Genomic DNA, 27,000 nt, shown 5'->3' with positions numbered 1-27,000 from the left:
CTGTAATCCTGAAGTTGGATGTTATTTTGTGATCCAGTCAAACACGCTTAAAAACGCAAAAATCTTATCTAAAAATGGGTTGTAAAGAAAATAGGCATTTCTTTACATCACCGCTGACAATTATAGTCAAGTAGTTACAATGCTATATTGTGTTTATTGAGGGCGTGTGTAAAATGCTATTACTATCTACCAACAAACATATAGGAGGAGTGTTTCTAGTCTGAATTATCGGGATAGAATGGTGATACATTTCATTATATATATATCACTTCAATAAGTTTTTAATGTCTCTATACATCACAAATTACAGTTATCACAATGAACCAATGTATTGGTACTCAGTTCATCAATCTCGGAAGGCTATGTAGTTTCTTGCCGGAGTTTGATCTTGCGACCTGCAATTCATATGTCCAGTGAGCCTTCTTACTTGAAGATAGATAAACTCATAAACCCAGCGGCAAACCTTAACTATTTTTTTTATTTTCTAAAACAAAATCTGAAAGTAAGATTTGCTTTTTGAAAATAATAAAAACAATGACTCCCTCGTCAAGGAAGATTTCTCTCATGGTGTGGAGGCATTTACAAGTTGTTATTGCCCCTTAGTGCAGGGTTTTACCTGGCAGGGATTGACTGTAAAAGCTGAACATTTGACTACTCACTCTAAATCGGGCGGACGGCCAAATAGCCAAGCCTCCAGTGGCCCTTACCCTATCAGGCTGTCAGTGGTGTATTTCAGGGACAGAGTATACAGTCCTGCATGACTCTAAATGGGGTGGGTGGTCCTTCAGTATGGCAGAGGGGGTACTCCATTGTCTTTGGGAGGGAGTACCCTCGATGCTAGACACTGAATCAGACCCAAGTTTTTAGTTGCTTCCTAGTCATCATTATTGGTGTCTGCAGCATTTTTACCCAACCAGATGATCTACAATCGAGACATTTACTTTACTCATGACTTAGCGCTAGCTAGCGCTAGGAGTTTCTCAAAATGTGCAGCACTAGCGTTAATCTTGATTGTGCGCTTTAGTACATGGGTTTTGTGGGCCCTGTGTCTATCTGCAGAGCACACTCTTCCCCTCTGTTCACCCTCAGCTCAGCTGTGGACAAGAAATAGAAGTAAAACGATTCGATATGGAAAAATATCCTGATTACCATCTCCATTTTCATCCACGCTCTGAAAGATCCTTTCGCAAACCTCGTCTGCAGTCAGCGCCTGGACGTCTGGGTCTTTCCGCCAGCCTTTCTTCACATTGTAAATGGCCTGCAGGAGAAAAGGACTACAGGGTGACCACACACAATATCAACTTGGAAAGCTAAAAGAAAACAGAAAGAGCTCAGATTTTCATAGCTCTTTGCATGTCTGAGTATTCAAGTGCGTTTGTTTTTCTCAGAATTTGCTCATGCGTAACGATGATCCTCCCAGGGGCAGGGAGTGGATGTTCCAGGGCTACAATGCCTTGTGAGTTTCGGCAAACAGACATTCTACAAGTTTTTTTTTAATGCAATATCACAAAGTGTCCAAAAGCATTAGAGTACAGTAAAGGAGCACTACCTTACATTACACAAGGCAATTGTGTTTTGCGACTCGCTATTCGGAAGGGGCGTTCCCTTCCTAATAGCGACTCTCTAGCCATGTATGAATGTTTTGCAACCACAATTGCGGTCACAAAACACTAGCAATTTACCACCCTCTTCAAGACGGTGGTAATGGAGTCGTAAATGGGAAAGGGTCCCCAGGGGAACCCTTCCCCTTTGTGACTGGCTCTAAAAATATTGTTAAGGGCAGGCAGTGGTCCCAGGGACCACTACCTGCACTAAAAACATGAAACGAAAACTTTTTTGTTTTTGCATTAAATGCATCCCGTTTTCCATTAGGGAAAACAGGCTATATTTAAAAAAAAAAACACAGCTATATTTACAAGCAGTCCCAGACATGGAGGTCTGCTGAGCCCAGCCTGACACCATCCCTGGAAGGGCTAGCCATTCCCAATAGGGGTCGCAAATTGCAAGTAGCTCGTTAATATTCATGAGCCTTGTATTTTGCAACTCCATTGGGAATCGCAATCAGTGTCTCGGACACTGTTGTACATTCCTAATTGTGACTCGCAATTTGCGACTCGCAATTAAGAGCAAATTTCAAGTCGCAATTTGGAATGGTCGTACATCTGGCCCCAACTAACTTAACGAGGATCACAAAGTGGAAAGGCATTCTCCCAAATGGGCGAGGGGGATTGAAGACACTCTACAATCGAAAATAGAAACAAGAAAAAAGGAGCCAAATGTGCCCAAAATATACAATTGATGTTTCTGCATTGTTGGAACATAGAATTCACTAACATTGCCCAAATATACTCCGGAACACTAGTGACTGTCACAGGTTACCATGTGTACCTTTGGAAACCTTTATGAATTCAAAGTTGCAAATCTGCCCATCTGCACGGTGGTAGACCTGAGCGCGCAACTTTACTGCTTTTCTAAATTCTAAATAGCCTTTCTTTTAGGCTTGCTTCCTGTCCAAGTACGGACTCTTATTCTAGTCAGGGTAAGGGAGTTACATACCCAAGATAACCCCTGCTCACCCTCTTGGTACCTTTGCACAAACAGTCAGGCTTATCTCACAGGCAATAATCTAAACTATAAGATTGAACTCTGGTAAATCAAGCTGCTTTACAAATTCAAAAAACGTTATTCGACAGCAGTCATAAAAGCAATTTTACATACTACCCTACACAATAAATACTACAACAATATTAAAATCATTATCTATTAAGAAGCTCATTAAACATAGTGCTGTCATTATACGGATTTAAATACATAGGATCAAAACAAATCAACAATATCAATTGTTTCATCCAACAGTGTCTAGTTCTTGTAAAGTGCGGGTGCGTATAGTCCGTGACCAGCCTTGGAATTTTGCAACAGCAATCGCCAAATAAGGTGTACAGTCCGATTCCAGTATTCTTAGCGCCTCTATGCACCTACGTGTTCCTAAATTTAAGCACACTGGTTTTATCCATTTGCGTCGTGGGTTAGCATATAAGGGGCAAACAAACAGTATGTGGGCTGTATTCTCTGTCAAATCTTTACAATAGAGACATTTATCGTCCTGGTTTACTGACCATTTACGGGTGAACGCCTTTGTAGGAAGCGTCCCAATTCTAAATTGAAAATACAGTTTTCTATCGAATTGCCTTTCAATAATGTCCCAGTAGGACTCCCAAATTGGTACAGATTTGATATTCAAGTAACGTCCTGTTAAATTAGTGTTAGAACCTGTACATTGAATGGACGACCATACCATTTCCCAATACATGTTCTTTAATGTAGCCTTTGATGGAAAGCTCTCAACATTGGGAGAATTCCACAGATGGTCTAATTCCAGTTTACTGAGCAACCCTCTTATTTCTTTTAACCACAAGATCGAATGAAAGCAATCTGCCCTGATGATATCCTTTAGGGCAGTTGCATAATGCACAAGTTCAGGGGTGGTCATAAGGCGTCTCCAGTATAGTAAAGGACGTAGCCGTGCCAGGTCCTTGATGTTTTTCCTGCCTAGGTCATATGCCAATGCTACGGTAGGGGTACTTTGGGGAACCCCAATCAGACGGCGAAAAAAACTATTTTCCGCCAGTGTTAATTGTTTCAAGTTGGAGAAACCCCAGAGTTCCGAACCGTATAGAGAGGCACTGATCACTTTCATGTTATACATTTCTAGGGCTGGAGTGATGGGCTTGGTCAATGACGCTTTGTGTTTATAGGCCACTACACCTGCCAATTGGTGGAATTTTAAGACAGCCATATCTATATGGTTTTTCCAGCTCAAATTACATTGGAACTTTATTCCCAGATACGTGAAAGCATCAACCTGTTATAAGGGGATACCATTGAAATGTATTGAGCCCCTGAAGGTATTCCGCTGGTTTAAGCACATGAACTTGGTTTTAGATGTATTTATCTCAAGTCCATGTGCCTTGCAGAACTCACCGAAGGCATTAACTGCCTTCTGGAGCCCACTCGGTGTACGGGAAACTATGAGCGTGTCGTCCGCAAACATGAGAACAGGCACACGCGCCCCAGTCAGAATTGGTGCATCGGTGGGGGAGCGGCTTAGATGGTTTACAATGCCATTGATGTAGATAGAGAACAGTGTCGGCGCCAAGACACACCCCTGCCGAACCCCACATTCGACAGGGAATGTGTCGGTCACCTCACCCTGGGCACCCCATCTGATTCTAGCATAATTGTTCTCATGTAGACGGACGAGTAGCGTCAATAGTTCCGGGGCCATCCCAGCTTCAGCAAGTACCCCCCAAAGCTTAGGGCGAGGTACTAAATCGAAGGCTGATTTTAGGTCTACAAATACAGCGTAAAGAGTTCCATTGGTTAGCATCACGTTCCTCCAGTAAAGGGCTATGAAAAAAAAGACCTGATCAACTGAACTTGTGCAAGGACGAAACCCAGCTTGATAGGGGGATAAAATATTTTTTTCATCAATCCAGGTTTGTATTTTGTTTTGTATTAAACGACCTATTATCTTTTGAGCGGAGTCTATAAGACTAATTGGACTATAGTTGCTGGGTAATGATTTATTTCCCTTTTTGAAAACTGGGATTATTTCTGCACCCTTCCAAGAGGTCGCTAAGGTTCTGGCGGGCTTCTCTACAAGTCTTATCGTACCATCCTAATTTAGGCAATTTGTTCTGGACATTTCCTGGTTTCTTTTCCTTCTTAAAGAACTCCTGGAGCTTAGAAAAAAAGTCATCTGGGCGTCAAGCATAATTTCAGGGAAGTTTTGCTTTTTCGCGTATGGGTTTATCTCAGCCACTTCTTCTAGCACCACTTTTTTAAGCTCCTCTAACCTCTCCGTATTCTCAATAAGTCTACCCCATTTGATGTGGCGCTGGTTGTTCGAGGCTACAATATCTACGGTAATTTTATCACCCCCCTGGTTTGGTTTTCTTAACCCTGCATTTACTTTAAAAACCATACAAAGAGGGTTGTGGTCACTCTCTATCCCGGTTTTAACAGCCATATCAATCAACCTGTGCCATATTCTGGTATCCACTAGAATGTAATCTATTCGACTGGAGAACCTACCATTGTCGAATGTTTTGCTCCCCTGGCGATCTGAAGGGGTTCGTCCATTTGCAGCTCTAAGTCCTCTTGCTAGACACAGGGCCTTCAGTTGGATGGCCACCGCTGTCCATCTATTAACTACGGGAATTTCTAACTGTGGGATGCCCCACTTGCTATCCTCTTCTTCAGTTAAGGTTTGATCTTCTTGGCCAAGCGGTTCAAAAGTGGTGTTAACATCGCCCCCAACAATAAAAGGCAGATGTATTGGGAGAGCTTCAAGCTCATGATCCAGAGCGGTTATTACTTCTGATGTTTTACCGCCCGCTACTCCCCTAGCGTAGATATTGAATATGGCCATCCCATAACCATTGGCCCAGGTTAGAGTAACTGACAGTATGTCGTCAAGTGGAGAGCTCCTTTGTTGAATTCTGCAGCTTAAGTTTTGGCGGACCCAGATTAACAGGCCCCCTGCTGGACGACCTTTGAGATTTTTTGTGGCTGGGATATAAAAATTAAGGTACCCTAGGTGATGTATAGGGATCACTGACCAAGTTTCCTGGAACAGTAGAATGTCAAATTGATCTACAAATGTACACCATTCTGGTGATAACAGCTTGTTAGTGATTCCAGCGATGTTCCAAGAGAGAACCTGGGGTGGGAAAATACCTTGTAATTCATCCCCCAACCCTGTTTCTGGTTCTACGTTAATACAACGATGGCATAAAGGTTCGAACGCAGATACAACTAGGCCGGGCGCAAGACATGATTCTACCATAAAGGGGACTAACTATGGCTCTAGGTGTCTATTCTCGTTTCTATTACTTGGAGTAGATGCTTCCTCTGCCCTTTTCCCTGGGATCAAGGCAATGGTATTTGTTAGACCAGGCCCCTTCTCTGTGGGAGTGTCTATGGGGCATATTATCAAGGGGGTTTATCTCCGCTTTTTTGGCTTTAAAAGCCAAGAAAGCGGAGATAAAATTATCTCCCTATTACCTAGCTGTCGCTAACACCAGTTAATGACAGCTAGTAGGAGATAACGACCATCTTGGGCCCCACTTTGCATGTCAGTGATATTTATCACTAATGACATGCAAAGTGGGCGTGCCAAGATGTTAGCGACTGGAAACAGTCGCTAACATCGCTATCTCCTATTACCAACTTTTGGAGATATTCGCGCTAAGCGCGAATATCTCCAAAAGCTAACACCTGCCCTGAGCAGTTCTTAGCCATGTTATCCAATGGGAGGTGGATAACATGGCTAAGCGCATTAGCTCGGTAATGCATGAATATCGCTGACTTTTCAGCGATATTCATGCATTGCGGCTCTTTTTTATCGCATTTGCGATAAACCTTGGTAATGCAAAGGTTTATCTGCGATAAAAATCGCCGCAGCTCAGCGGTAAAATTTTGTCTCTAACCAAGCAATAGCGATAATTAACGCTATTGCTTGGTAATATGCCCCTATGTTTTTTAACTCAGCTGGTTCATTAAACGCGACTCTGTCAGTCAGTTTGAGTCAATCACATTCGTTCAAATCTGACAGCGCCCCATATCTGTTATCAAGATTAATTTCCAATTCGCTGGATTGGGGGACCCTGCCCCACTTATGTGTCACCGGGTTCCACTTAGTCTTTAAGATGCTCGATTCCCTATTTTACTACTGTGATAAAAAAAAGTCCAAAGTTAGCGGAATAATGTCTGTGCTCCTACGTTGTGGAGGAAAAAGGTTCCTCAAAACCTCAGGAAGTACTTCTGGATTTAAAAAGTGCAAAACTACACAGTCTCCTTTAAATTTTTTAACACCATTCCCTATCCAATCCACCCTTCTTGCCATAGTGAGTTCCTCAGCTAATTGCTGTTTACCCCAAGGGGATATCAACTTATTATTGGATGACCAGTGAAAAGCTTTGCTAAACAAAGAGGCAGTAGATTCTACTTGACCCGGCTTTAAAGCTGGTACATTGGCCAGGACCAAGACTAAGGGGGAGGCCTCTACAATAAGTTGAACCGGGCCTTTCTCAATACCTGTACCCATGGTTTTGGGAGGGAGAGCTTCGATGTTTATTCCCTGGGTATTGTTGGGTTCACAATGATGGAACATGCAGGGAGTTGGGGCCGCTTTATCCCAGCCCTATATCCCAGCGCCAGGTGCATTTACTATGGATTCAGCTCTACTCGGAGCTGGAGTTGGTACATTGCCCACCCCTTCCACTGTCTTGTTTATGATACCCCCTAGCCTATTTACCTCTGCTGTTAAAAGGTCAATTTTGGCTGTCAGCGGTTTTACAATGCTTTTAATCTTAGAATCAATCATACTTACAATTTTTTTAATTAGATCATCCTCCAGAGTCACCTTCCCACCAAGTTCCCCTGTAGCATCTTTTATGGGCATGATTTTAGGTGGGGAAGTAATCCTTTTTCTACAAGAGCGTAACCCACCACGTTTGTTCTGGACCTTTCTGCATGTTCTAGCTGCTCTAGTTACTGGCACGGGCACAGGGGAGGGAGGGAATTTTCTGGAGACATATTAGATTGATCTAAGGTATCATTGGCCAAATTAATGGCAGTCGGGATGGTTTGGTCGAGGTTATCATCCTGGGTGAATACATTATCTGGGGTATCACTACATTGTACCTGTATCGGGACTTCAACCAGGTTTAGATCTGATTGGGAATTCTGTGTGGGGATTATGGGCGTGGAGCTCAAGCCCAGTGATATCCTTTTTGTGCTGTTTATTTTACTCACTACCTGTACTAGGTAGTTATCCATAGTATTCGAAGCAGAGGAAGACTTTTGTTTAGACATATTGCACTAAATAGAGTGGTGACACGGTTGCACAGGGGGCTCAGGAGAAAACAGAGAACAACAATTAACAGTAGAACACAGCACGAAGAGTACTTGAGGGTATTATCAACAGTACGTCTTACGATCAAGGCGCCGCGGGAGGGGCCACGAAGACAACAAATAAGGATCCTGGCCCAGTCCAGTCACGGTCAGTCTCGGACTGTCTCAGACTGTCCGCCCTTTGTCCGGGCTTCGTCCCGGGCTGCGTCCCACACACGCGTCCCGCTGACTCGCAATGGGTTCGCCTAAAATACAGGAAGCAGGCTGAGGGGGAGAAGTCACGGGAAGAGGCGGCAGGTGTGCGGGATGTGGAAAACGCACTGCTTGGTGGGCCTCGCAGTCCCGGTCTCCTACAGATCACCAAAGTTCCAAAGCACAATCCCAGTCTGGGCAAATACAGGTCTCCTCCAGCACAAAAGTGGCAGGGCAACAAAATCCAAATAACCGACTGCGATCGGCACCCGCGGAGCGGGGGCCGTGAGTCGTGTTTTAAAGGGCCAACAGCAGGATGGACAGAGGGGAGGAGACACGGGAAGAGGCGGCAGGTGTGCGGGTTGTGGAAAACGCACTGCCTGGTGGGCCTCGCAGTCCCGGTCTCCTACAGATCACCAAAGTTCCAAAGCACAATCCCAGTCTGGGCAAATACAGGTCTCCTCCAGCACGAAAGTGGCAGGGCAACAAAATCCAAATAACCGACTGCGAGTGGCACCCGCGGAGCGGGGGCCGTGAGTCGTGTTTTAAAGGGCCAACAGCAGGATGGACAGAGGGGAGGAGGCACGGGAAGAGGCGGCAGGTGTGCGGGATATGGAAAACGCACTGCCTGGTGGGCCTCGCAGTCCCGGTCTCCTACAGATCACCAAAGTTCCAAAGCACAATCCCAGTCCGGGCAAATACAGGTCTCCTCCAGCACGAAAGTGGCAGGGCAACAAAATCCGAATAACCGACTGCAAGCTGCTTTACACTCCTCCTGGACTAAGCCTGAAGGCTGCTCCGTACAGCTACCACTTAGAGAGCTTTCTAAGGTTGTCTAAGAACTCTTAAATCACCATAAGGGTTGCCTGAACTGGTGCAAGGTACCCACTTACAAAAGTGGACAGCATATACCAGGCCAGCTTCTCACATTGGTATTTAAGCCTGCAATGTTTTACCAGATACATTTTTGTGTTAATTAGTTGAAAAACCATCACTTATACTAGGCACATATAATACAAGCTTATAATAAGTAGGTTCTTCTGAACTTAGGGTTGGGTAGCCAAGATTTTAGTGCACCCTTTCTCTAACCTCAGAGAGTTTAGTTCCCACTAGGTTAGGTAGATTGCAACACCACACCACACTTAGTATGTCTTACAAGGGAGAAGCAAGTTGCTCTCTGACTGCTAGATACAGTGAGCTTTCGTCCCAAGAACTGAAAGCCCTGAGTGCCTCTAGAAAGTTGAAGACAGGTAAAGGTGCTGTTGGACTTGGCCTTTTGTCAGGTTCACCCCGAAACTTTTTGCGTTCTCGTAGCCTTTTTTCTGTAACATGGTGTTGGTGATTTTAGGCCTTTGAGCACTTTAGCACTGTGGCCCAGTGTAAAGAGTGTGCGCTCCTTGTGTATGTGTGGTGAGATTGGCCTGCTCTCCCATAGGAATGCATGGGGGATATGTGTGTCCCTGGTAATTCCTAGTATGAGGGTAGTGTAGGGGCAAGTTAAGTATGTATGAACTCGTGAGGATAAATGCTGCACAATGGTGTGCGCAGATTTATGGTGACTGGTGGAGAAATGCCACTATTAGAAGTTGGCATTTCTGTGTACTGTGTGTCTGCCTGCCTGATGTGAATTGCATGTCTGGCTTGTGATTGATAGGTGCTGGATGATATAGGTGGCTCCAGGAGCCAGGATGAGTCTGCCCAGTGGTGAATAGGGAGATCTGCATGTAGATGGGCGGGAGGAGTTGCACCTGTGACCTGAATAGGACTGTGCCTTCCCTCCACAATGCCGGCTCCGCCACCTGTGGTGCCTCTAATCACTGAGTCCCCACCTGACAAAGGAGAGAGGAGCTGAGCAAAACAAAATGCTCCATAGCTCCACTATACTAGTACTGACTGGTATCCCCCCCTGCCCTGTGCTGTGACACAAAGGGATTTACCAATATAAATATAGGGGCTGTGTCCCCATAAAATTGTACAGTTCTTGGTTGCTGTTCCTGCCAGGGCATGCTGCTGCTGGGGCCCAGGGGGGGGCAACCATGAGGGCTTGTTTCCCTGGGCCCTGCATTGCCCTCTTTTATCTGTGAGGATTGTTTGGGACCCTTTTACGTGATTGGATCCCCTATTTGAGGATACAGGACTTTTTGATGCCTCCAGCGCCTCATGTGTGCTTTCTGTCCATTTTCCCCCAAGAGGAGCGTGTGAGCTGCAGCCCCTTTGGAGAGGGAATCCAGGCGTGAGGGATTCCCTTGTGATGCCTCTGGAGGCGGGTGCCCACCCGGCATTCTTTTCATGCCTGGCAGCAGCCTACCCCGCTTATTTTTGTATCTAAATGTGAGTGCCCACTCCACTTGTGCAGCTTCGTATTGTTTGAACTTCGTGGGTGCCTACCCCACTCTCATGCCGCATTTGCTTTTGGTTACCAGCAGGTCCCCCCGCCCCCCGCATCGTAGTGCCTGTCGCGGATAGCCACCCCGCTTCTGCTGCTGTTTTGCTAAAGGTGCCACCCCGCTCTAGATTTGACCTTAGGAAGGAGCCTACCCCTCGTTTCCCTGCCGCGGCCCGAGCCGCTAAAGAGTTCTCTTCCGGGCCGCTGCCCAGCGCGACCCGGATGGCAGGCAAGGTGGTGTCCTGGTAGATGGGGCTTCCGAGACGGAAGGGAAGACCCGCGAGTGAAGTGTTTAGTGCGGAGACCCCTACCCCGCCTATGCGAGTTCCAAGGAGTTAAGTCCCGGGTCCCAGGAGAGGGCCCGGGTGAAGGCTGCCGACTCCAGCGAGGCTCTCAGGAGTGAGAGAGCCCCGCCCGCTGTCTAGGAGAAGTCAGCAGAGGCACCTAAGTCTAGAGTACAGTGCCGGTCTCGCCGTATGAGGAAGCCCCGCGTCCTGTAGAGTCCCCACAGCCCGGTGAGTTGAGGTGGCTGGGGGGAGACGAGGTCGGGGCACAGTTTTGGTGGACCAGTTCATGTGTGGCCCCGCCTGGTAGAGGGCCGCTCCAACGTGGGCATGCTTATTTTTAGAGCATGAGTGGCTCCAACGTGGGAATGCTTATTTTTAGAGTAGCTCGAACGTTGGGGGCAAGTTGGATTCAAAAGCCCTTGGCAGATTTGGTAAGGAAGGGCTTTCCCCCCATGTGGCCATTGGTCTACAGCTGCCCCATTTGGCTAGAGGGCAGCTGCAACGTTCTGTAGGGCATGTTGGTCCCCAGATTAGAGCACATTGTCGGTGCTCGTGTTCCTGCCAGTTTGAGCATATTTGTTTTGCAGGACACAGTTGGTGCCAGTGCCCATCATTTTAATATTTCCAGCTGCTCAGCAAGTAGTGGGCAGCTGCACCGTTTAGGGTATTCTTTATTTGGGGACATCCCTTTAGAGTTAGGAGTGAGATGCACTCCTTTGCCCCTGACCTTCACAGCTGCGCAGCACTTAGTGCCAGCTGCAACGATTAGGCTTGACTATCACTGCATAGGCAGCGCACCCTGGATTTTTGGGACATAGGGTATTTGTGCCCCCTTTTGAGATGGCCAGTGGCAAGAGGGACTATTAGATAATAGGGCACCAGGCCCTTATGTGATTGTGGTTCTAGGAAATGTAATGTATGTGTTATGCACCCTGTGTTATACCTCTAAATGTGATTATTATGATTATGAGGCTGTTTTGCATATTTTGGTTTATGCTAGAGAGATTATGTTTCACTGTGTGATTTATGCCCCTAATGTGAGTTATGCTTAGGAGGTTAGGGTCTAATGCGTTTAGACTTGTGAGATGACTGCATAAAGTGTTTATGCTGGTGAGGTTGGCGTAGAATGTAATTCGCGCCTGATGTAATACTGTGCATAATGTAGTTTATGTAACAGGTTGATGCTAGTACAGTGACTAGTGGTTAGCACTGTTTACATGGTCTCTCCCTACCGTTTTGGGGATGACATCCAGAAATGGATATCTTCTTTGGAAAGGTCCTGTAAAGTTTAGAGGGTTGCCCAGGAGTAGTGGGCAGCTATCTTGTGGCTCTACTTTGCTGACAAAGGTAGAGATAAGCTCCTCACTGTTAGAGAAGAGGATGGCGATAATTACTCCGTTTTGAGAGTGACCATAGATGGGTTTGGCATAACCACTGAACAGAAAAGGATTAACTTTAGAGATACCCAGAAAGCACAAACCCAGGAGTGGGCAGATTTTGGGAAAAGTGTCACTAAGGCTCTAGAAGGCTGGCTACATGGCAGCAAAGTGCTAGACTACCAAGGATTTCCATTTGATGATGAGGGAGCAGATCCTTAATAATTGTCTGAACCAGCTTCTGCACCAGTACCTGCTGGACTCAGATTTAACTTCTCCCCAAAAATTGGGAATGTAGACAGATAAATGGGTCAGAACCAGGGTTAAGCAGAAGACCCATAGTGGTGGTGATCAGAAGAAAGATAGTTCCAAAACCCAAGAGAAAGGTGGGGATAAGTCTAAAGAAAAGGTCCCCAAAAGTCTTACTCTGGGGGTGAGTCACAAACTCCTTCTTCCCATAGAAAGAAACATTATTGCTTTGTTCGTAAAAACCAAGGCCACAAGAAATATGATACTGATTGCCCCAAGGCCAGCAAAAAGAAAAATGCTGCTACTACTACTAGTACAGCACCCCTAGTACACCAAGTAGTAATCCCCCAAGTAGTAGCAGCACACCCAAAAGTTTAGTTATGTTCTCATGGGGTACTGAGGTAGACACAGGCCTAGCCAGGTCCCCCAGACAGGCCACCTTATTCTGTGATGGTGGCATGGGGATTGCCACTTTTACTGTAAGTCCCAATACCTTGGACGAGTACAGACAGGATCCTCTGAGTAATGGTCAGAAAGCTGTTGCCTGTAAGGACACAGGAGCTAGTGTCACCATGGTGACTGGAAAACTGGTGTCCCCACTGCTGCTTTCACCTGGATACTTGTACCAGGTGACCAACACTGATGGTGTTAGAAGGGATCATCCCTTGGCCATAGTCAATCTCACCTGGGGAGGGGTCACTGGTCCTAAAAGAGTTGCAGTGTCCCCAAACTGGCCTGTAGATTGCCTGTGGCCAATTATTTAGAGACTTTAGTCTTGGCTGAAGTAGATCTGAAGGCCCATGTAGAAATGTTAGGCCTCCCTGAGAAAGTTAGTGTGACTCTTGAGGCCCCAGGCCAACTGCATGGAACTTCAAGAGCAGTGAAGCCTGAAAGAATGCCCTCTCTGCTCCACCAGATAGCAAACGGAATGAAGATAAGTCTCCCCCCCCACAGACTGTAGGTAAAAGTCAGCCTCCTCAAGGAGCGGATCCTACCCCTTGTGGAGAAACTGCACCAGAGGAGGTCGGGCCTGTCCTGGCTGAAACAATGAGGACAGGGGTACCTTTCAAGGAGGTACCCAGTCTGGAACTGGTATTCTGCCCCTCTCTACCAGACCTTGATCAGCCTAGGGCTGCAGAGGCCAGGGATGTCAGTGAACACCACAGGGCCCACTGCTAATCCATGAATTAGAGAACCCCAGCCTAGTAGTACTAGCCAGGTGGATAACCCTCAGCAATCTAAGGGATCCCTCTTACTCTTAGCAATTGATGTCCTTTATCTGTTGGGCAAACTAAAACCTGGGACAAGGCTGTCACAAACCTTCACTGGCCCTCCATTGTTCCAACCAGTTAGGATCAACGAAAAGCTATAGGTAGCCATAGGTTGACCCCTAGGGATAGACACAAGTCAGCCATGGAGAAAAATGCCTCAATTGTGACCAGTGCCCTGAGGAAGCTGAGACCAATCCTGTTAGGGCCTCACTTCCCTAATCAGACATCCTACCAGCATCTTTCTTGTCTCAAACAGATGTCAGGTAGACACCCTCAACGTCTGAGAGGATCCTAGGCACTAAAGAGGAGGAACGTCTTCATTGGACCAAAGGATATGGAGTATCCATGCTCTTCGTTATATGGCCACTTACGAAATAATGACCCAATTGGGCAAGGTTAGCCTCATCTCCTTTGGTTTGGGTGGGTTGTGGAGGAAAGTAGGATCTGGTTCTTTGGTTACCCCCACTTTTTACCTGGTGCTAAGCTGTATTTGACTAGTCTGACTGGGATCCTGCTAATAGGTACCCCAGTCTATCTGCTTTCTCCTTAAATTGTTATGTTCTGTACTTAGGTACACCACAGATTGGATACTGGGGTACCCTTATAATCCCTAGTATATGGTACCCATGTACCCAGGGCATAGGTACCCCAGAGGTCCCCCATGGGCTACATGGGGGACCTCAATGCTAGAACCACAATGCTTCAGCATGTATTATGCCACCCAGTGGATACCATTCAAAATGGAACTATAGGCCTGCCATTGAGCCTGTGTAAGTTGGTGCTAGCACCACTTACTAAAGTTATAGGTTTCCTATATCTAGGGTCACTGCACTTAAATATATAAGTCACCCCTCTACAAGGCCTTTGCAATCCTGAAGCCAGGGTGCTTGGTTCTAAGTAAGAGAGTGCCCCTGCATGAACAGGACACCCCTATAGCCTACCGAGTCCATTCTCCCGGGTCGTCAGTAAAGCATTCTTATACTATAAAGAGGGGCACTATGTGATTACACGATAACCTTCTCGAAACTGGCCGCAACGTATCCTATTGGTGTGGAGGTATGATTCCAAGCACTGGAAGAGCCCTCCGTTAGGCTCTCAGTGTTCCCAGTACCAGCCTTTTTGACCAGGACAGCACAAAATGGTTTATGCTGACCAGAGACACGATTCTGCCCTCCTGCTGCTGAGCCAAGCTTGAGCAGGGGAAGGCAGAACCATAGGCATCCTGTCACAGTAGGATTTCGTGTATTAGGGTAGGGTGGGTACGCTTTCCACCACCTGTCAGTCTGCGTGTGGGGCTCATTAGTTGTACCCGTGAATATTGCAGTTCATACCTGTCCTGGGAGCCGTTAGTTCCTGTTTCGGTGTGAAACTGGACAAAGGACATGGGAGTAACCTCCCCTTTGTCCAGACCCTCCCCTGGGAGGGTCCCCTGAATCGTCCCAACCCTTTCCCTAGGGTACTTAAGGGCTTACCTGGGTGTAGGTCTCTAGATTCCTCGTGGGATATGATCCAGATCAGACACCACTTCTTCTTCTACTGTCTGGGTACTCTGGACTTCGCTGCACTTCCTTTGGCCCTGACTTTGTCTCCCTTCCTGTCTGCTGCATCGGCTGTGCCTGTGAATCATACAGGAACCTACCAAGGCATGTGAAGCATCAAAGAAACTTGAAGGAATCTCCGTGGATGGGAACCAACCATTACAACGCAGTCATTACAACGCAACTGCCTTTACATCGCATGCCATTACAATGCAGCCATTACAATGCATGTCACTAAAACGCATGCCATTACAACGAATTATAAGGTAAGCAATGGGGAATAGTAATTTTTACTCCTACACTATCTAACACTTGCCCTACTGTTTCACTCACTGGAGTGAGAATAGTCATTTTTACCACTATACTATCCAACACTTACCCTACTGTTGCACTCACTGGAGTGGGAATAGTACATTTAACCCTACACTATCCAACACTTACCCTACTGTTGCCATAAAGTATTATGCATTGTAATGGTATGCATTTTAACGGAATGCGTTGTAAATGTAGTTTCTAAAAATACATTGTGTTGGCATGCGTTGTAAAATCATGCATTGTAATGGGTGTTGCGATATAAAAAATGCTTTGTAAAGGCATGTGTTGTAAATGTTTGTGTTGTAACGTGTCCTATTCCCCTTGAAGTGAAGAAGTTACTACCCTCCATTAGCAAGCACTGCAACTAGGTCGATTGGCCTGCTGATCCTGAGTTCCTCCGAACTCTGTAAGGTTCTGCAACCCAGGTGGTGGTTTTCTAAGCTCCCAAAGCCAAGTTTGAGACCAGCATCCCTCGTGGGGGTTGCAATAACCAAACTCCTGTGCACTGCCTCAACTTGCAGTAGATAAGGCTGGATGGCTTTCTTCCAAGAAGCTCTTCGGGCTCTAAGTAGCCCCAACCTTGAGCACATTCAGTGACCAGAATCTTCAGCCACACCCCATCTTGTGCATCGTAGCCTGCAACATTTGGTGAGCTGCTCGAGGTCCTCTCACGACTCCTGTGCCTCCAGCCTGTGGGTCCATTTGAGGGCCACACTTATTTCTTTTGGACTCCCCTGATTGCTATGGGCCTGCCATCACTACCCTGCTTGTGGTGAGCCCTGGAACCTTGCTGGTCCCTACGTTGCTCCTGCATCACATTCTCAGTGGATTGCATTTGCCAAGACTTGTTGGTGCGCCCGCCAGGAACTGAGCCCTCAGCACTCGACATCATTTGTGGGACAGCTCATGCATGGTACCTGATCCTCCTCAGCAACGCCTGGTCCTAACAGCTGCAAAGTCCAGATCATCATTACCCATACTGCCACACCCGACATCGGTGGGCATTCGTCTTCCAAGTGCTGAGTGATATAGACTCTGTCCCCGCTGCTTGCAGGTACCGCTCATCTAGAATCCACCTTTGAATTCCGCAGAACACTTTCTCCTTCTGCAACAGCGGTACTTTCCTGAAGTACTGCAATGGGTCCGACTGCAGTGGTAAACAGTCAAAATATCGACTACAAAATATCGAATGGACAGAATATCGAATGGACAGAATATAGACATAAAAAATATTGTTTTTAAGGTAAGTAATGCAATATCGAAAGTTAAAAATATAGAAAGTTAAAATATCGAAGTATATAATATAGGTTTTTAAAATTATCGAATTTTTTATAATATCGAATTTTTGATAGTGTTTTTTATGTAATTATATGTGTGAAAATTGTTTATTTATGTTATAATTTATTTTAATTAACAAATTTTGTTTTTTTAATTTTTGCGTAATTTAATTCTGTAGCGGGTTGTGAGTTTATAGGGGAATAGGGTGGGAAGTAATTTAAATATAATTAATTAAATATGTAAATGTATTCATTGGCATTCATTTTTAATTAATTGTTAATTAATTTATATTTGGTAATTAATTAAATTTTAATTGGCAATTAATTTTAATTAATTGATTAATTGCTAATTATGTTAATTTTACTAATTTATTTTCTGTAGCGGGTGGTGGGTGTATAGGGGAATAGGGTGGAAAGTAATTTAATTATAATTAATTAAATATGTAAATTTATTTATTGGTATTCATTTTTAAATAATTGTTAATTAATTTATATTTGGTCATTACTTAAATGTTAATAGGCAATTAATTTTAATTATTTGATTAATTGCTAATTATGTTAATTTTAATAATTTATTTTCGGTAGCGGGTTGTGGGTTTATAGGGGAATTGGGTGGGAAGTAATTTATTTATAATTAATTAAATATGTAAAATTATTTATTGGTATTTATTTAGTACTAATTGTTAATTAATTATTTATGGTTAATTAATTAAATTAGAATTGCCAATTAATTTTATTTAATTGATTAATTGCTAATTATGTCAATTTTACTAATTTATTTTCTGTAGCGGGTTGTGAGTTTATAGGGGGATAGGGTGGGAAATAATTTATTTATAATTAATTAAATAAATCAATGTATTTAATTGTATTTAATTTGAATTAATTGTTAATTAATTTTTAAATGTTAAATTATTAATTGTTAATTTGTAATTAATTTGTATTAATAGGTAATTAATTGTAATAATTAATTTTAATTTGACATTTTAATTTGACATTTTAATTGATTAATTATTATATTATATTAAATATTTAATTCCTTTTAAATATTTTTTATAGATATTAATTTATATTTTTTTAAATAATATATCAAGTATTTACTTTTCCTACTGTTGCACTCTCTGGAGTGGGAATAGTAATTTTAACACTATGCTATACAACGCTTTCCCTACTGTTAAACTCTTTGGACTGGGAATAGTAATTTTAACCCCTACGCTATCCAATGCTTTCTCTATTGTTGCACTCTTTGGAGTGGGAATACTAATTTTAACCCCTACGCTATCCAACGCTTTCCCTACTGTTGCACTCTTTGGAGTGGGAATAGTAATTTTTACCTCTACGCTATCCAACGCTTTCCCTACTGTTGCACTTACTGGAGTGGGAATAGTAATTTTTACCCCTACGCTATCCAAGTTTTCCCCACTGTTGCACCCACTGGAGTGGGAATAGAAATGTTTACCTCTACGCTATGCAACGTTTTCCCTACGGTTGCACTCACTGGAGTGGTAATAGTAATTTTTATCCCTATGCTATCCAACGGTTTCCTCACTGTTGCACCCACTGGAGTAGGAATAGTAATTTTTACCTCTACGCTATCCAACACTTTCCCTACTGTTGCACTCACTGGAGTGGGAATAGTAATGTTTACCCCTACGCTATCCAACGCTTTCCCTACTGTTGCACTCTTTGGAGTGGGAATAGTAATTTTAACCCCTACGCTATCCCACGCTTTCCCTACTGTTGCACTATTTGGAGTGGGAATAGTAATTTTTATCCCTACGCTATCCAACGCTTTCCCTACTGTTGCACCCACTGGAGTAATTTTAACCCCTACGCTATCCAACGCTTTCCCTACTGTTGCACTATTTGGAGTGGGAATAGTAATTTTTACCTCTATGCTATCCAACGCTTTCCCTACTGTTGCACTCACTGGAGTGGGAATAGTAATTTTTACCCTTACTCTATCCAACGCTTTCCCCACTGTTGCACTGGAGTGTGAATAGTAATTTTTACCCCTACGCTATCCAACGCTTTCCCTACTGTTGTACTCACTGGAGTGGGAATAGTAATTTTGATCACTACGCTATCCAACGCTTTCCCTACTGTTGCACTCTCTGGAGTGGGAATAGTAATTTTTACACTTCCGCTATTGTACTGTAATAATATTGGATATTATTTAATTATATTATGTTACTATATATATATATATGTTTTAACAAATATGATTGTAAACATTTTTTTTATAACTTTCATTAATTATTTAATTATTATAAGTTAATTTAAGTATTTTTAAGTATATTTTAGTAATTAATTTTTAATATTAATTTAACACTGTTTTTAATAAGGTCGATATTTTTATAAACTATATTTTTGTAAACAATATTTTTTACTCGATATTTTTGTACTTACCTGTTTGTAGATACAAACTCGATATTCTGTCTGTAGATATATTGTCAACGATATTTTTGCTACTCGATACTATGTCCCTCGATATTATGTCAGTGATCCGACTGCAGTTTCTGACAACACTTCATACATATGCACCCGGATTCCTGGTGTAGGTAAAGTGGGTACTAAGATATCCACCAGTGGGATTGCTTTCCAATCTTCTGTCTTCCACGGGGTTTCTTCAGGGTCCACTGGGAACGGTCCTTAATCCTATAAAATCCAACCGCGACTTACACTTAGACTTGTATGGAGCACGTGGTCGTGTTTCCACACTGCACATGCTCTCTGTGGGGTCCCTATCTACTTACCTTAGGTGGGTCTGTGGTCCCAAGCACTTCTACGTCCTCTCAACATTGTCTTGACCCAAGTGGTGGTTCTTAGGGACTTACAGTAAATCAAGTATGCGAATCACAATAACCGTTTACACAAGGAGTATTTGCACTTTAGCACTGATCAGCAGTGGTAAAGTGCCCAGAGTTCTAAAATCAGCAAAAACGAAAGGCAGCACACAGTCAAAAACAGGACGTCAGAAGCAAAAAAGACATCGGAAAAACACATTACAGATTACAGGTCTAACACTTTCCATATGTACAAAGATTGAAATGCGTTGCAAAATGCGATTTCTAACCAGTCAAATTGTATTTCGTGATTCCCAAAATAGAAAAGCGCAAAGCTGGATTTTCTATTTGCGATTTCATAAGCGAATGCACATAGCATTTCGTAAATGTGAAATGGGCATTTAGGAAATGTTATTAACATCTAATTGAATCCGATGGTAACCAAGAGCAGGTTAAAAAAAGGCACACACAATGCTGTTTTTACAATGCCATATAGAGTGCTCAATCGCCCAAGAGGATTGGAGCGCTTTTTATGAGAACCTTTTTCTTTGACATTACATTTTAGGGGGGCCTAAGGCCAGTAGGTAAGAATAGTTGTGCATTTGCAAATTTGCAATGTCCCATTAGGATATCATACATTTGCGATTTCCTAATAGTGATAGTGTAGGAATTGCTGACAGTGATAGTGTAGGAATTGCTATTACATTTCATTGTGAATTTCTGAAATAGTAATTTGTTAGGATTCGCTGTTTAAGAAATGCAAAATGGAAGTTACATACATATGGCCCTTTGTGCCTTGGCCTAAAGTTGTGTTCACAGCAGTATTGACTGTCAGTGTGCAGAATACCAGTAGTACTGCGTAGTCTTGAGCCCACTACATAGCCCTTTAATCCATCACCACACATTCCCTGCACTTTTCTCTCACTCTTGCAGGCTCTTTTTTATTCCTGCTTTTTGCCTTCCTCACTAATTTCTTTCTTTCTCTTCCTCTTTCTTTCCCTCTTTTGTGTTGTTGTCTGCCAATCTGTTTAGAAATAATAAACGATGTCGCCAAAAATGAGTGTCGGTGTGGCCCACTGCAATTAAGCATTACATTCACACATCCATTATTACAGTTCAGAGGTCATATTCGAATAATGCCAATACATTAAATCAACACGAGAAACAACACATGTTGCTGCTTAACGGGTTGATATCACGGCTCCTTACACAAGGAATGGGCCCTCCTCACTGTCACAAGGTCACTTCAATGTGATTGTATACCACACTGCACCAATTAAACTCTCGTAGCCTGGTTTTGGACAAATATCGGTTTTAAACTTAACAAAAAATGCCTTGGTATTAAGCATATATGCAGGTATTCCGTATGTAATATATTGTTTATTGCCATTGTTGGGGCAGGGGACAGGGGGAGGGGGGGGAGGTATCATGGCCCACTTGAGGCTATGGTTTGTAAATCATATCACATGTATATGTATTTATTGGTGAGAGTTAAATAGATAGACAGACAGATAGACAGGCAGACAGACTCACAGACAGACAGGTAGATAGATAGTTAGAGATGGTTGCATAAATAGTTACCTATTTATGCAACCATCTATATCTATCTATGCAACCTCCTTGCATAGAGGGATAGCCGAGGATAGCTATCTATCTATCTATCTATCTATCTATCTATCTATCTATCTATCTATCTATCTATCTATCTATCTATCTATCTATCTATCTATCTATCTATCTATCTAGATAGATTGATTTGCCTATATAAAGGTTACATAGATAGAGAGGGGAAGGCAGATGGATAGGTAGATAGATAGATAGATAGATAGATAGATAGATAGATAGATAGATAGATAGATAGATAGACAGATAGATAGACAGATAGATAGATAGATAGATAGATAGATAGATAGATAGATGGATAGATAGATAGATAGACGGATAGAAGGATGGACGGATGGACGGGTGATGGATGAATGGAACATTACCTGTATAATTTCCCGCAGTTCACTCTTGTCCACACAGCCGTTGCCATCTTTGTCGTACACCTTGAAAGACCACCTCAGCTTGTGCTCCAGTTTCCCTCTCAGGACCAGGTTCAGCGCTGCCACGTATTCCAGGAAGTCTATGATGTTGTCCTGCAGAGACAGGCGCGGTAGTTATCCGTGTGTACCTCCAGAGACACCGCCATCACCGTGCCTCATGTCACGGGTAGGTATACCGTCATCTATTTCAGGTATTCCAGCCAAAATGTTTGGACCGCAATAAAAACTAGAGTTGTATTTGCATCCTTTCTGAGAGCTGTAAATTACGGGCTTAACTGTTTCCGATTGAAACGACGTCAGAAAGAGGGAAGGCTGAGCTGGGATCCAACACGTGACCTACATGTTACAGTAAATGTCAGCAGCGAGCATTTAACTCATGGTGCAGCTGGAAGTCGCCATCGTGGCCTGGGCTAGTTTACAACTGAGCAGTCAGCATCACAAACTCTACTACACACTTTACTTTTACCACAAGCGATGACGGCACATGGTCTTTAGTGCACATCCACGCCGTTTTTCACCTTTCAGTGACTTTAGAGGTTATAGTTTCAAGGTGTGCAGCAGGCCTGGACTTGCCGACTCACAATTTAGCAAAATACAGTCGGGGCTATTCTTCCAGATCAAACAATGTGTAAATAATCTTCGTTTGAGCTTATTGTGTCTCATTGTTTTTCATGCATATTTAAGTTTTTTTTCTAGAAGACTGAATGAAGTTTACTGTTCGCACTGAATTATTACATCCTACGAAATGTATTTACTCCAGACAGTGTGTGGGGGTGAGGATTTGCCATGTTCTAGCCCTGTTCTTAATCCCACGAGCTCCCAGAATGGACTTGATTGCTAATTGAAAGCCGAGGACTCGAAAATGACACAGCAGTACCACGGAACTTAATGTCCGTCATGACATGGAAATATGTAGCAGAGGTCATAGTGTCATTACAGCTTCATTAGTATTGCAGCTGCCTCGGGGAGGGAGTGCATGAGCAGGGGCCGCCCCTCGCCCCACAGCTGAGGCTTTCAAGGAGCATCAGGAACCATGAAGTGGGTCACTTAGCTGGCCCCCACATTCCTTTTTTTTTTTTAAAACATATATATATATTTTTTTTTTTTCTAAAACAACGACCATGATGATGCAATGTATCCAAGACCTTTTTTTATATATATTTATTGATTTTTTCACATACAGCGCAGCACAGTAAGTAGTGAAAAGCATATACATATACATCAGAATGTGAGTTAAAAAATAATAATAAATAAAATAAAAATAAAAAAAGGGAGAAGAAAAGAAAAAAAAGGAAAAAGAAAAACCTACAATCTCCTTGTTTGCAGATTCTTATAACACAGTACAAACAGATCTACGGGCTCGTGCGTACATAATACTTATAATCATATCTCCATCATACCCACCTTCCACAGCTGTATTGGTTTCCAAATTATCTTCATTAGCTGCCTCGCCCTCCTGCCCTTCCTTGCATATATGCCCTTTTCTAAATTGTAGACAGCCAGAAGGCTAACCAGCCATTGTTGCATTATTGATGGAGATTTATCCAGCCAGGTCCTGGCGATCGATAGTCTTAAAACTGCCATAGCAAAAAAGAGGAATTTCCGATATGTGGTGGTCAAGTCTGATGTTACTCCTAATAGCATTAGCACTGGGGTAAGGGTAATGTTAGTCCCTAGCAGCTGGGAAAAAAAGTATTCTATATCCTTAATGAGTGTATATAGTTGGGGACATGTGGCGAATATATGTTTGATGTCTGCCTCTGGGGCATTACAGCGAAAGCATGTGGTCCCGGATGTACCACCCCCCTGAGCGATTCTTGCAGGTGTAAAGTAGAGCGAGAATAGTGTTTTATAATGCAGAGATTGTAACGGGGCTGAGCAAAGCCTGTGCAGCCTAGGTCTAGAGAATCTTGAAAACAACTAATCTCAATCCCTAACTTATTAGCCCACTTAACTCCATGTTTTTCCATGTCATCAGGTTTTGATGCTGCCAAAACTGCATAGAATCTCCGAATTGTATTCTCCCCGCCCCTTTCTATACAGTCCAAGATATCATTATTGCTAAACCCCGCCACTCCTCCCTGCCTATTACACAAAAAACTTCGGACCTGTAGATACTTAAAAAAGCTACTCCTGCTTATGTGAAATTTGTCCTCTAGATTCGAAAATTGGAGGATCCCATCGGGGCCCATCAGATCCCCTATCTTCCAAATCCCTTTTTCCGACCAAGCTGCAATAGCTGGGTCTAAGAATATCTCCAGGGGCAAGGATTTATTTTTATATAGCCGCGTATACCTATTGAACCTCAAGAAGGCAGCCCAAATTTTATGAGCGGCCCACACAGCCTTAAATCTTGTCCTTTTGAAGTAGGAAGAATCCATGCAGCTAAGGAATGAATTCTCTGCCTCGATCCCGATAGCGGTTGCATAGACCTCTGTGGAGTTGGACGTAATTCTAGGGTCCTCTCCGCCGCCTCCAATCAAGCCCTGCATATACTGTATAGCAGCTGCCCAGTAATACAGTCTGAAGTCTGGGGCCCCCCAGCCTCCCCTCTCCCTGGGAAGAGTGATAAACCTATACGCCCTCCTTGTCTTCCCATGAGCCCAAATAAATCTGTTCAATACTGACTCTAACTTATTAAACCATTTGGCCTAAAAAAATAAAGGTATTGCCCTAAAAAAATATAAAAACTGGCCCCCACTTTCTTCCAAATATTTTTCTTGCTTTGATTTTTAATGACTTAAAAGTAAAACTGCAAGTCCCAGAAAGCAATTTCATTATTTTCATCAACGAGCATGGATTATATCGGAAAATATTGTATAAAATAATATAATATCTACAACATACTAAATTTAGAAAAATTAAACCCATTTCCCAATTTGATTAAAAAGTATAAAACGCGAGACATACCCTAAAATTACAATCATCTGCAAGAAACACAACTGATTTACAGACATTTGATGACTACATTAGTATCCAAAGTGTCAGCATTTAAAAAAAATTATTTTCACTATTTCTTAAACAAATTGTGATACATATACTTAAAATATCCTATCAAGGGTGCTTCGAAAGGTGGTGTTAGCTAAAGAGCCAGGACTGGCTGAAGGTGTCACACATCATTGAGTAACTTGTCAGACATGGGAATTTTAAAATAACAGGCCTATGAGTATCTCTAAAATTGAAAGTGCAGGAACTGTGGGAAAGCGTTTGTAAAAGTAGTGATACTGTTTTTAAGAAAAACGAAGTAACAGTGTTTCAGTTCATGGGCGTCCGCAGGGGAGGGCAAGAGGGTGCGCTTGCCCCCCCCCGGATCGCCGGTCCCATTCCTTTTGGTCCGTAATGTTCAAGATTACAGCAGGCTGTTCCCCTGCGAGAAGCCCCAGGAGTTTAAATGTTCTCTCACTTGGGCCCTCTCGCACTTCTCTTTGAACTCTAGAGGCTGCAGAGCCCCTCCCCGACCTCGAGCAGACTGTGGACAGGCCCATTGTCTTTCTCTCTGCTGCTGATCATCACATAAAGAATGACAATAGGCCGTCTGCATTAAACGTGCCTTGAAGGCGAGTGAGGAAGTTAAAATGTTGCCCCCCCCTGGAAACATTTCTGCGGACGCCCATGTTTCAGTTGTGGCTGGTTCCTAGTTTGTACGATCTGGGGCTATGCCATACCTCTCCATTTCTATTCAAAAACAATTCGATTTTTTTTGCCTTACCCCATTTTTGTCAAACGCGCGGAACATGCTGTCCACATAGGTAGAGGCGTCATTGTTATCCTTGACCCCAAAGAAGTTCTTGAATTCGTGCAGGTGTAAGGCGCCGCTGGGGCACTCCACCACGAACTTCTTGTACATCTCTTGCAAGCCCTCCACGTCGATCTCTTCAGCCATGGCCGCCTGGTGCTGACCCATCTCTGGCCAGGCCACTGGTCGCCCATGAGCTGGGGGCAGAGGTACTGGGTTTGGCTATATATGGTGGTAATCTGACAGCCCACGGAGGCCGATGTTGCGTCTTCATTCCTCCAAAAGCCTTCTAAGCACTTTGCTGAATGACTCCATCAGCTGGGGGGGAGGTGTTTACCAGTAGAGGTTGTTGAGGCCTGGCCAATCCCATTAAAGTAGACATGAGAAAGCTCCCCTTAAGCCTCCCTCCGTTAATCCTCCACTCTGTCGCTTCTTGTGTGTTCTTACACTCTCTCTACTTTCTAATTAAACCTCATGGCCTTTCTTCTGGAGCCCTGTTATATCATCTGCCCAAAGCTGTGCTATTTATTCCGGTCTGACCTATTCAACAACATAATATGTAAGAGGTGCGCTTTATGGCAGGTTTCATTTTACGGCAAGCCCTGTTTTGCTGCAGCAAACATCAATGTTCATATTGTCTTTTGTAGGTAAGATATTTACATTTGTTGGGGCTACCTCAAATCTTTTTTGTTTGTAAAGCTTTATTTCGATCGCCAGGGTCCAAAAAGCAAATTACAATAAAAAAACACCTATGAAAATATAAAATTATACTTTACATCTAAAACGAAGAATGACTTTTCACCACTTGGTACAAAAGATAAAACCACTCATTCCAAGCACTTTGGGCTTTTAAATGGATTCAGTCTATTATTGTAAAGTGCAAAGTGCCAGTCCGGTCTTTATCATACTACATGGGTCAGACAGAAACAGAATTAAAAGAACAAAAACGCAGGACATACATAGGTCTATTAAAAAGAGTTTAAAAAAGCAGATTCAGCCCATTACTGTAAAGTGTAAAGTACAAGCCAGGTAATTGTCATGCCACAGGGGTCGTAAAAAAACAGTATGGTCTGCAGCGGAAAAAAATGCAGTAATAAGGATACACTAAAAATGAAAAAAAAATGTAATTTAAGTGTCAATGATCCAGGGTCAAAAAATAGAATCACTTCTTGCTTTTAAGGTAAAGATGAGCGGCTGAAACGCAGACACAATGCCCGTGTATTCTAATCTTTTATTAACCCAGCTCTCAAAGTTCATGCTGAGTAGTTCATCCGGCTTAGGTTTTATCTTTGAATTACAAGTTTGTTACCCAGTTTATCCTGTTATAAAAACAAGTCAAGAAGTCCTATAATGTAAAGAAACAAATAAAAAGAACCTTAACTGCTCATAGGTAGAACTGGGGCTCTTGAGAGCTCTGCGTCAGTTGTACTGAGAGGTGCCCCCTGCAACACACCAGGAGCATTTCAAAGGTGCAAGACAAACAAGCATACATTAATTACGTTCCGCGTAAGTCATATCTTTTTCTTCCTGTATACATTTTAAAGTGAAAGCTATCCTTTATTGCTGCTTCTTTGCACCACTGACAATGCCAGTAGGACAGGCTTTAACATGATAACCAACATTTGTGA

At 43.3% G+C, this 27,000-nt stretch overlaps 1 protein-coding gene across 1 annotated transcript in view; it reads right to left on the bottom strand.

Moving 5' to 3' along the window:
- Positions 1-25,615, bottom strand: part of LOC144826334 (guanylyl cyclase-activating protein 2-like) — a 37,738-nt gene extending 12,123 nt beyond the window's left edge. The window contains exons 1-3 of the mRNA XM_078684674.1: positions 25,346-25,615; positions 21,580-21,729; positions 1,150-1,258 (exon numbers count right to left, since the gene is read on the bottom strand). Of these exons, the coding sequence (XP_078540800.1) occupies positions 1,150-1,258; positions 21,580-21,729; positions 25,346-25,540 (454 nt within the window). The 5' untranslated portion in view covers positions 25,541-25,615. The remainder of the gene's footprint in view (positions 1-1,149; positions 1,259-21,579; positions 21,730-25,345) is intronic.
- Between the last annotated feature and the right edge of the window lie 1,385 nt (positions 25,616-27,000).

The sequence above is a fragment of the Lissotriton helveticus genome, chromosome 3_2, assembly GCF_964261635.1.
Source record: "Lissotriton helveticus chromosome 3_2, aLisHel1.1, whole genome shotgun sequence".
Taxonomy (NCBI): domain Eukaryota; kingdom Metazoa; phylum Chordata; class Amphibia; order Caudata; family Salamandridae; genus Lissotriton; species Lissotriton helveticus.
The sequence above is the reverse complement of the archived record's forward strand: the minus strand, read 5'-3'. Positions and strand labels throughout refer to the sequence as shown.